The following is an 11,211-nucleotide window of genomic DNA, read 5'->3' as shown; positions in this document are numbered from 1 at the left end:
TCTGATCACCCTCAAATCTAGGCACACCTCCCTCCCCCGTACCCTCTCCGGAACCCCGCCGGCTAGGACTTCGTCGTACATTTCCTTTCCCAGTAGTATGTGTTAACTGAGCTGTGATTGAATGATGGGTGTGTAAGTGAGCGCTCTCTCGCGCCACTGCCGAATTGCTCTTTGACAACCGTGCTGCCATCCTGTACCCAGATGGTGATGACGTGATCCCCATGCATGTTAAAATTCATAGAACTCTACATCAAACGTGGTGAGTCTTACCGTGCATAAATCTGAAATTAAAAATGCTGGAACAGAGACTAAATTGTGGCGGGCAGAGGCAGACGTGAGGAAGGCATTTAGGAAGTTATTGTAGCAATCCACCAGAAGACATTGCTTGGACCCAGGTGGAATGAACCAGTGATTTGATGAGAAGTGCCTGGGGCCAGTAGAATTTTGGACATCATGGTTTCAAGCCTCAGCAATATTGACATTTAGGGTCAGAAAACTCTGCTGTGGCTGGGCTGTGCCCTGGGGGATGTTTGGCTGCGTCCTGTCCCAGGCCTCCTTACCCTGTAGAGAGCAGTAGCACTTCTCAGGTGACAACAGAAAGGTCTCCCCAGGGCCAGCGCTGTGGCTTAGCAGGAAAGGAGCTGCCTGTGATGCCGGCATCCCATATGGGCACTGGCTGGAAACCTGGCTGCTCCACTTCCAACCCAGCTCCCTGCTAATGCGCCTAGGAAAGCAGCAGAAAGTGGCCCAAGTCCTTGGGTCCCTGCACCCAGAAGGGAGACCCAGAAGAAGCTTCTGGCTCCTGGCTTCTGCCTGACCCATCCCTGGCCATTGCGGCCATGTGGGGAGTGGAAGACCTCTCTCTGTTTCTCTCTCTCTCTCTCTCTGTGTGTGTATGTGTGTGTATTTGTAACTCTGCCTTTCAAATAAATAAAAATAAATCTTAGATAAGAGAAAACAAAAAGGACCCCTGATGTTGCCGAATGTTCAGGTGGAGGGGAGGATCCCCCCCGCAGTGAGAACCACTGTTATAATGAATGTCTTGAGCTTTGGGCCACAGACTAAACACTCCATCAATAATCAGTTGGGGCTTAGTCGGAGCAGGTTTCAGGTAGCCCCCTGGCACTTAGCATATATACATACAGATGATGGCAGCCCACCATCTAAGACCGTGAACATTTTTTACTTAGAGGGACTTGGGAGTTCAGTAGCCTGCAAAGGGTTTATGCTGTGACGTTCTGCCCAAGGACTAAACACTTCTTCACAGTTCCTGTCATCGGTGGCATCATACTCCCGTTGCACATTGAGTTCCATTGTATGATGATTGTCTTAAAGTTTGAAACTCAAAGTCATAATACCTGTTATATTCCTACCTAATGCTATTTCCACAATTGAGGTAAATCCACCCTTCTAAGAATGTTGGGTACAGAAAGGCCATTTGAATGAAAGTGTTGGCAGCTCCAAGAGAAATACATAACTTTTAAAAACAGGTTAATGGGGCCAGCTCCGTGGCTCACTTGGTTAATCCACTGCCTGCAATGCCGGCATCCCATGTGGGCACCAGGTTCTAGTCCTGGTTGCTCCTCTTCCAGTCCAGCTCTCTGCTGTGGGCCGGGAGGGCGGTGGAGGATGGCCCAAGTGCTTGGGCCCTGCACCCGCGTGGGAGACCAGGAGGAAGCACCTGACTCCTGGCTTCGGATCGGCATAGCACACCAGCCGTAGCAGCCATTTGAGGGGTGAACCAATGGAAGGAAGACCTTTCTCTCTGTCTCTCTCTCTAACTCTGCCTGTAAAAAAAAATGTTAATAGTTTTGCATTTCTTTTACGGGACCGTCTCCTTGGTCAGCCAGAGGTATCTATCAGCCTCAAAGGGTACATAGAACTATGATGTCAGGAATAAGATAAAGCAAGCAAGCAAGCAAATGGCTTTTGACTTCTAAAGCAGGATTTTTTATTCTGAAGAGACACAGTCATCTTGAAAAAGCCAGACACTATCAAGAGAGGTTTTATAGATTTTTAAATCTCCATTAAGATCTCAAAACCCAGACTTTGGCGATAGTAAAAGCGACATGTAACTGACATCCTGTAGTAGGGAAACTGAGGCAGTGACCTAGGGAAGGTGCTTGCCAAGGTGGAAGGAGGGAAGTCTTCCACTTGCGATCTAGTGGAGTGGGGGGTGGGGGGAGGTGCTTGAGTAAGTACAGTCAGCATATCCACTGGTTCTGCCTTCCTGCCCTGCACTGGGATCTTCAAAGGGGGCAGAGACTGTAATGGAGACATCACATAGGTGGGCTACTGGAGAGCCTGAAGCGATTTTAGCCAGGAGTTTGCTTCCCCTCTGTGAAAGAAGAAGCCTAGCATTTGGCACCTTCAACACGGTGCTGGGACAATGGTGTTCAGCAGTGCTAAGATGAGTGTTGGAGGGGGTGAGGAAGGAGAACCAGGATGAATGGTGACAAAGAGGAGATTTATATCCAACTGCAGTGAATGGGAGCTACATCCATTCTTCTCATGCCCCAGGCCCAAGCTAGCCTTGAGTCCTTTATATGTTAGAGACTCTTAGTACTCTTTTAAACACTTCCTCCTTCTCCTATAAGTAATAGAATTCCATGACTTTTAGCCAGGGTCATGACTACCTTGAACAAAGAATTTTCCCAGCCTGTCTTGCAGTTAAATAAGGGTACAATCCTCGGGTTTGGCCAGTGGGTTGTGTGGTGTGTCCTTAGACAAAGTGGTGTCTCATTTTCCTTCTCCTTGAGCACAGGAATGTGGACATGATGGCTGGAGCTGGAGCAGCATCTTGGATCATGGGGTGTTCTTTGAAATGGAGACTACATATGTAGAGCACCAGAGTACATCTGCATGAATTGCTTCTGGATTTGAGGGGGAGAGAGAGAGAGAGAAAGAGGAGAGAGAAACTTTTATCTTGATTAAGATACTATAATTGTCAGTTTTCCATAGCAGATGCAACCACTTGTAACTAATATTCCACTTCATTAAAAGTCCTTGTTACTATCCTAATCAGAACTTAGCAATATGTCTCGCTTGGCCTTTTGAAAGAATCTATTAATTGATATTCCTAAATTCACTCATATTCTCCTCAACCTGTTTTCTATGTAAGAGCTACAGTGATTGATTGTCAGCCCATTCCCCTCACAAGCATGGCAGTGGCTCCTCGATGCTTTTAGAGTACATCTAAGTAGTTAAAGTGAAGATTCCTGTGTAGTCTGGACCCTACCTATTTCTCTGTCTTCACCTTCATCTCCTCCTTACTCTCCATACTTAGCCAAACCAGCCTTTCAGTTTCTCAAATGCGTTTGGTTTCTGCCACCCTAGGGCCTTTGCCTGTGCTGCAGCTTTTGCCCTTTGCTCTTGCTCTCCTTTTGGCCCTTTGCATGGTCAACCTCTCCCCATCAGACTTCATCTCAATCACCATTTCTACAGGGAGGCTTTCCGTGATCCACCTGACATTCCCCCCACTTCCTCATTGTAACTCTCATGACTCCGTGCACTTCTTCTTAGCAGCATTATCATATTTCTGCCTCTATGTTTTGTTCAAGATTCTTTGGATAATTTTTAGCTTTTCTGTAAGGTGACAAGCCCCATTTAAAAAAAAAAGTGTGCCATATTTTCTTTGGTCATGTATTCCTAATGCCTTCAATAATGCCTGGAACATATTAAACATTTTGTTCCTTTTTTTAAAGATTTATTTGAAAGGCAGAATTAGAGAGAGCGAGAGACAGGTTTTTTTTTTTTTATTTAGAAAGCTTTTATTTAATGAATACGAATTTCATAGGTATAGCTTTAGGAATATAGTGGTTCTTCCCCTAATACCCGCTCTCCCATCCCCGCTCTCCTACTCCTTTCCCCATCCCGTTCTTCATTAAGATTCATTTTTAATTAACTTTATATACAGAAGACCAACTGAATACTAAGTAAAGATTTCCACAATTTGCATCCACACAGACACACAAAGCATAAAGTACTGTTTGAAGACTAGTTTTACCATTAATTCACATAGTACAACACATTAAGGACAGAGGTCCTACATGGGGAGTAAGTGCACAGTGACTCCTGCTGTTGATTTAATAATTGAAACTCTTATTTATGACATCAGTAATCACCCGAGGCTCTTGCCATGAGCTACCAAGGCTATGGAAGTCTTTTGAGTCCACAAACTGCATCAATATTTAGACAAAGGCCATAATCAAAGTGGAAGTTCTCTCCTCCCTTCAGAGAAAAATACCTCCTTTTTGAGACAGAGAGATTTTACATCTGCTGATTCACTTTCCACATGGCTGCAGTGCCTGGGACTGGGCCAGGCCAAAGTCCGGGGCCAGGACCTCTCCTGGGTGTGTTAGCAGAGAGCTGGATCAGAAGTGGACCAACCAAGACTTGAAATGGTGCTCCTATAGGATGCAGCTCAACCAACTACACCACAATGCTGGCCCCTCAAAAAACATTTCTCATGAGTAAATGAGAGTTAAAGAGTAGTCACGTGCAGATGGCTTGTGAAATTTTTTTGCACCAAAATAATCTTTTAATTCTATTTTCCATGAACTTTTTGAAATACTCAGACAACATGGAAATCAAGAATTTTTGGCAGTGGAATGAAATGTGCACAATGAAAACCCATTTTTGGCTGCATTGTGCAAAATAGGTTGGACAGAAACCGTTTTGAGAGTTGAAAGGCTTCCTCAGCTGTAGCAGACACCCAAGTGGGAAATAAGAAAGGCTGTGTAGGGATCCTGCTTGACAAGACCACAGCCATTTTTATGGTAGCTGCCATCTTGCCCTTTCGGTAACCCTGGCTGTCATCCCAAACCCTGTGGGATAAGCAAAGTCATTACGATAACATGCCAGGCTGATTTGGCCAGGTCAGACCTTGGAATGTCTCTTATCTGATGCCTGGAATGTTATTACTTGAGAAAGTCCAGGTGCGCATAGGTTAGCTGTGAGTCGCCTTTGTCTAGCTTAACCCACATAGGAACACCTCACTCCTGCCGGGAGGTAAGGAGGTCCGTGTGTCTTATGGCCACCCAAGACCCCACTTCTCTTTACAGATTCCCCTGCGAGTTACATTTTGGGTAATCTCAGATTTGTTCCTTCAGTCTCTCCTCATATACCCAGTTTTTCTGAAACAAGCTAGCTTTGTGTTAGTTCCTGTTGTTTTTGAGAAACCTCTAGTGTAAATAAAGTTGGGGCTCAGTTTTCCACTGCTGGCTTGGGATTTGGCTTTCACAGCCTGGTTAGTGAATTATCCTTACTGCTCTGATTTCTCATTTTCCATTTTGTTGCTGCAATTATTTTATTTCCTGTTCTTGTTTTTGATTTCTATTTTTAGTATCTTTACTGTAGTCTTAGTGGAATTTGGGGAAGGAACAAAATTAGATATACATATTTAAGGTTACTTGGGAATTCATACATCTTTGCCTCACTATGAAATTTTTTTTTTGTTTTTGCAATAAAATCACTTCTCAAATTGGCCTAGAGTTTCAGTATGTGACAGTAATAAATGATGGCAAAACTAAATGAAAGAGTGGGAGTACAAACTGATACATTTCTGAGAAGCAATGTTTCTCCAAAGTCTGAAAAATGTGAACCAAAGTTCCTCCCTAGTGGTTTATCCTAAGAACATAAGCTAAGGAAGCTCCTTGCAGTTTTATTTTTAGTAATGAAAAATTTTCCAACAAGCCACAGCTCATTAAATATGTCAACTTAAACGTGTGCTGAAGAAGCAAACTTCCCAAACAGAATTGCTCCAGAGGTCACTCCTGAGCGGTCACATGTGCAATCATAGGACAAGCTTAGCTCATCTTCCTCAAGCAGGAATTTTATTGGTTTGGGTGTGACACAGACTTCAGTTAACCAGCCATTCTCCTTTTCTTCTTCAGTATGAAACCCTGATTTGTAGCAAAGGGTTTTGCCACTCAGAATAACAAGACATTTCCTCCATCTCTGCTGGAGCTGGGTGTGGCTTTAGGACGGAGCACCACACAATGCGGTGTCAGTGAGGTGTAATGAGAGACTTCCCGGGAGGCCACCTTGGTGTGGCTGAGTGAACCGCAGACAGAACGCATTGAGCTACTTTCTGTACTTAAAAACTTCTGCGTGATTAAAAGAAAAATGCAATTGTTATCTTTAAAAAGGAATATAAAAAAGTTCTCATTTGAGGAGTGTAGGAGAAAGAGGGGAGTGTACGAAAATTGATTTATTTCTAAGAGCATTTTTGGATAAAGCAATTCTGATTTTCCTCTAGGATGAAGTCCAATATGAAAAGACGGACGCGGCTCGTGCAAACTGGTTGAGTAGAGACTCCTTTTTGTGTTTTTACTGTGCTTATTTCTAAGTCTTCTAGAAACACACACACACACACACACACAAAAACAAGAACAGCTTGGCTTTGTGGAACCCAAGATGCCCGTCCTCCGCCTGCCCAGGCTCTAAGATGCGGCGTTTCGGAATTTAGGAACAGCGCACGTGGTTTTCAGACTGTGCCCCTCTCGGACATCGGAAAACCTGCATCTGCACAAAAGTCGCGAACCTAACTGGCTTCAACTTCTGCTTAGAATTTGCCGGCGAAGCATCGACGACCATTGGGCCAGACCGGCGAGAAGACGCGGGCTGGGTACCCAATCTTGGAAGTCGGGGGCGGTGCGAGCCAGGACCCCGCCCCTCCGCGAAGCCAATAACTCGAGACGGGCGCGGGAGGGGCGTGGCGGGCCTTGCAGGCGCCGTCGTGATTGGCACTTCGGCTCCCGCTGCCCGGGAGGCTGCCCCGACGTCTAGCTCCGGAGAACCCCAGGCGATTGCGGACCTATGAAGTTTGTCCGCTCCGGGGTACCGTAGTGGCTTTTAGCCCGGCCGGGCGGGCGGGCAGGGCTGGCCTGGGCTGAGCTAGGCTGGGCGCCTGGAGGCAGGCTCAGTCCCGGAGACCCTGATGGCTGCGGTGTTTCTGGTGACGCTCTATGAATACTCGCCGCTTTTCTACATCGCGGTGGTCTTTACCTGCTTTGTCGTGACTACCGGCTTGGTGCTAGGATGGTGAGTGGCCCAGGGCTGGGGGCCAGGGAAGGAGGGGCGGACAGCTCGGGAGGGGGGTCGCGGCCAGCAGCCGAGCGCGCTGGGTCAGGGGGCCGCGGGGCTGGGGCGCCTGCTCCCGTCGGGGGAGTCGGGGCCGAGGGCAGGGACGCGCCTCGCGAGGAAAACCAGGTGAGCACCGCACCTGTGTCACTGCCCCGCCTCTCCGGCGGGTCCCCGCCGCTGCGGGCCGGATTCGGGCATTTCACCCAGCTTTGTTGAGAGGTGATAACGCAGCCAGAGGAGGGGCCGGCACTGGTGTGGGGTCAAGTGCCTGTCCGGCAGGTTTCTGCCCCGCGCCAGGCCTGCGGTGTGCGCAGGGAGCCCGGGTCCCCTGTGGTACCACGCACCGAGGCAGGCGGTCAGCCAGACCGGCGATCGTGTTTCTGACCTGAACGGAGCACTCGCTCTCAGCTCTTGCCGCAGAACTTGTAACTGAGCTTTGGGGAGGTAATGGTTTCTGGATAGATTCCACAGCTTTTGTCGTCACACGTAGTCTATAGATAGGACTCTAAAAGGACAATTTCAGGGGCTGGGAGAGACCTGAGGGAGAAGTGACCCTAAGGGGTCGAGGCAGTTGACCTGCTGCCGACAAGGAGAAAGACTGTTAGATAATCCCCGGGGAGTTCTTTTTCTTTTTTAAAAAGATTTATTTATTTTATTTGAAAGGCAGAGTTACATAGAGGCAGAAGGGGAGAGAGAGAGAGAGAGAGAGAGAGAGAGAGAGAGAGAGAGAGAGAGAGAGAGAGAGAGAGAGAGGTCTTCCATCCGCTGGTGCACTCCCCATATGGCCGCAACGGCCGGAGCTGAGCCGGTCCGAAGCTAGGAACCAGGAGCTTCTTCCGGGTCTCCCACGCGGGTGCAGGGGCCCAAGGACTTGGGCTGTTTTCTACTGCTTTCCCAGGCCATAGCAGAGAGCGGGGGTCGGAATTGGAGCACCAGGGACTCGAACTGGAGCCCTTATCGGATGCGGGCACTGCAGGCAGCCCCCCCACTCCCACGCCACAGCGCCGGCCCCGCCCCTGCCCCTGGCCAGTTCTAGCCCGGGCGCACCTGTGGGCAGACCTCGGAAATACAGCCGGCTGGCACCTGCGAAAAGATGGTGGCTCCCCATGCGTCCAGCCCTGGTTCCAAGTGACCAGTACTCGTGGGCCTAAAGAAGTCCGAGAGGACTCCGCGGGGGCGGGGAGTCCTAAGCTGGGTTTTGGAGGAGTGATTTGAAAACCAGAGATGAATGTGTGTGTGGTGGAGAAGGCATTTCAGAGCAGACAGTATGAGCCCAGGGGGCCATGTTAATGCCTACACCAGACTTCTTAAAATCAGTTTTAAAACACCCATTGATCCCACGTGATGGGGGTTTCAGAAAGTTTCTGTAAAATGGGATTATAAAATCGCTATTTTGGGGGGGGTGGCCGGTGCTATGGCACAGTGGGTTAATCCTCTGCCTGTGTCGCCGGCATCCCATATGGGTGCCAGTTTGAGTCCTGGCTGCTCCACTTCTGATCCAGCTCTCTGCTATGGCCTTGGAAGGCAGTAGAAGATGGTCCAAGCACTTGGGCCCCTGCATCCAAGTGGGAGACCTGGAAAAAGCTGCTGGCTTTGGATCGGCGCAGCTCTGGCCTTTGCAGCCATTTGGGGAGTGAACCAGCGGATGAAAGACCTTTCTGTCTCCCTCTCTCTGCCTGTAACTCTGCCTCTCAAATAAATAAATAAAATCTTAAAAAAAATAAGATAGCTATTTTGGTACAAAGAAATTCAAAGTCTGTGCATAGGTTTTTCATTTAACATACTTGGCGTGAACTTTTTGAAGGCCCCTGGTTTATCATGACTGTAAAGAAAGGACACAGGCTCTTGTCAGTGTCTGAAAAGACCTAACTTATTTAGGAACAAACCCAGGTTTTCACATTTCCACACTGCTCCTCCCCACCCCCCAGCCGTAGCACATTAACTCCCTTACATGTGGGTGCGGGAAGATGAAGATGAACCTTACACAGTTTGTTGTTCTCAACCCAACAGATTCTATTGCTGTTATTAATTTTAAGAGGGTTTGTAATTGGAATGCGGGAGGTGTTACCCAAGAGAAAAATGGAGTCTTAACACAGGAGTTTTAAATGACCATAATGTTAGTGTTATTCTCTTAAAGCATCCCATTCCTTCCATAAGGAATATAGTTACTTGGTTAATAATTGCATTATATGATTAGATTTTATTTTAACAGGCCAACTAATTAGATACCTCTGCTGTATGTCTACTTTGAGAACAGGAAAATGAGTGGACTCTATTGATAATGACACTGACCTTTGTGGGGGAGGGTTTTCAGGAATGTCATGTGTGTAGTGGGTAAGAGAAGACTTGAAACTGACTTAAATCTTGGCTCTATTAGGTTTCAGACTTAATTTGAATATTTAGTGGTTACCTGGTCACTCTGTGTGGATGATTTTTTTTTTTAAAGATTTATTTATTTATTTATTTTAAAGGGACAGCTACAGAGAAGCAGAGACAGAGAGAGAGAGAGAGAGGGAGGTCTTCCACCCGCTGGTTCACTCCCCAGATGGCTGCAATGGCTGGAGCTGGGCCAGTCCGAAGCCAGGAGCTTCTTCTGAGTCTCATGCTGGTGCAGGGGCCCAAGGACTTGGGCCATCTTCTTCTGCTTTCCCAGCCATAGCAGAGAGCTGGGTCAGGAGTGCAGCGGCCGGGACTCGGACCAGCGTCCGTACAGGATGCTGGCTCTGCAGGCAGCGGTCTTATTCACTATGCCACAGCGCCGGCCCCGTGGGTATAATTTTTACAAAGGTGGAAGTCCAGGTCATTGTAGCACTTTTGGAAGACTGGGCTAAGCACTTCTGAGGCCGGAAGACCAGCAAAGTGCATCCTGATTTGAGCCTGAGGAGTCATTTTGAGCATAATTCCACCGCTCTTCCCATCTGGGTTAGCTCTGCCCACATTGGGTAACTTATTTACTGTGTTTATTTGCAAATCTAAGCTGAGACCACACATTTATTGAGTAGAAAGATGAAAACTTGGACGTCCTCTGCATCTCACAAAGACATCTAATGGTACGCAGCCAGAAGGGTAAACAAATCAATTGCCCGTGCTCTTCAACCCTTGTCAGTTTTTTTAACCTCCCCAATATAATCTGTCCTGGTCATCTGTTCTCTGTTGTGGTTGCTGCGTCATGGCTGTGGGTGATTTCTTTCCCACTGCTTCTCCCCACTGCTCTCTGTGTCTGCCTCATCTCGAGGGAGGGCAGAGAGGGCGGGATCACAGTCACAGCAGAGACTCATGCGCCTGGAAGCCAGCATGGCATTTCTTCTTGACCGCGTGGTGTTCCGTGAGCTCCAATAGCACGTGCGGGTCAGTGTGCACAAAGAGCCCCACGTGCCATGTCCATCCTTCCTGTGTTCAGACGATGGGGGCGCTGCCTGCAGCCACCCCCTGCCTCCTCTCGGCTGCAGGTCCGTGCGCTGCTGTTCTAGCTTCATACCACCCTCCTGCCCTCTGCTTTGGGGATCTGGGCAGATGAACGCTAATCCACCGTGCCCCTTGTGTGGCTTCTGTGAGACAGGCATCTAGAAGGCTAGAAGAGCACAAGGGGCTCCCCGCCTCCTGTTGGCTGCGTGTTCTGTTCTGTCTTAGCATGGCCGTAGAGGTCCACTCCGGCCTCCGGCTTTGTGCTTTTCCACTCCTGGAAGCAGCCTCCTGGGGGACACCTGTATTCTTTCCTCTGACCCACATCCCCACTCCACAGAGCACCCCCGGGGATTTCCGAGGCCGGTAGGGCTCTGAGTTCTGCAGTCACAGAGCTGCTCCCTCTGTCGCGGCTGCTTGGTGCTCCAGGGCCCCCCTTTGCCATTCAGTTCTTCATCTGCTTAGCATTTTTAGTATTAAGCTCTCCCTGTCTAAATAACTGATTTGATTTCAGTCTTTTGACTGATAAAAATATTATTATTGCTAAGAATGAGATACTGGGGTGGAGAACAGGGGAACGGGGGCAGGGGGAGACAGAACCCTCAGAGACAGGACTGGAGCATTGGTTTGGTTATTTATTTAGCTCCTTGCTAATGGGAAGTAGAATTTTTTTCTTTGTTTCTTCTTCTTTCTTTCTTTTTTTTTTTTTTTACAGGCAGAGTT

General features: G+C 48.1%; 1 protein-coding gene across 4 annotated transcripts in view; it reads left to right on the top strand.

Moving 5' to 3' along the window:
• Positions 1-11,211, top strand: part of CGRRF1 (cell growth regulator with ring finger domain 1) — a 43,651-nt gene that overhangs the window by 1,520 nt on the left and 30,920 nt on the right. Inside the window, exons 1-2 of one of the 4 annotated variants that reach the window (XM_070053641.1) lie at positions 66-259; positions 6,260-7,044. The exons of 1 other annotated variant lie outside the window; for it this stretch is intronic. In XM_070053641.1, coding sequence (XP_069909742.1) covers positions 6,941-7,044 — 104 coding nt within the window. In that variant the 5' untranslated portion in view covers positions 66-259; positions 6,260-6,940. Of the gene's footprint in view, positions 1-65; positions 260-6,259; positions 7,045-7,395; positions 7,531-11,211 lie in introns of those variants that run through there. 2 more of the 4 variants (XM_008269674.4, XM_008269676.4) reach the window with 2 other exon arrangements.

Source organism: Oryctolagus cuniculus, chromosome 12 (genome assembly GCF_964237555.1).
Source record: "Oryctolagus cuniculus chromosome 12, mOryCun1.1, whole genome shotgun sequence".
NCBI classification, from domain to species: Eukaryota; Metazoa; Chordata; class Mammalia; order Lagomorpha; family Leporidae; genus Oryctolagus; species Oryctolagus cuniculus.
Note: the sequence above shows the minus strand (reverse complement) of the source record. Positions and strands in the feature narration are given on the sequence as shown.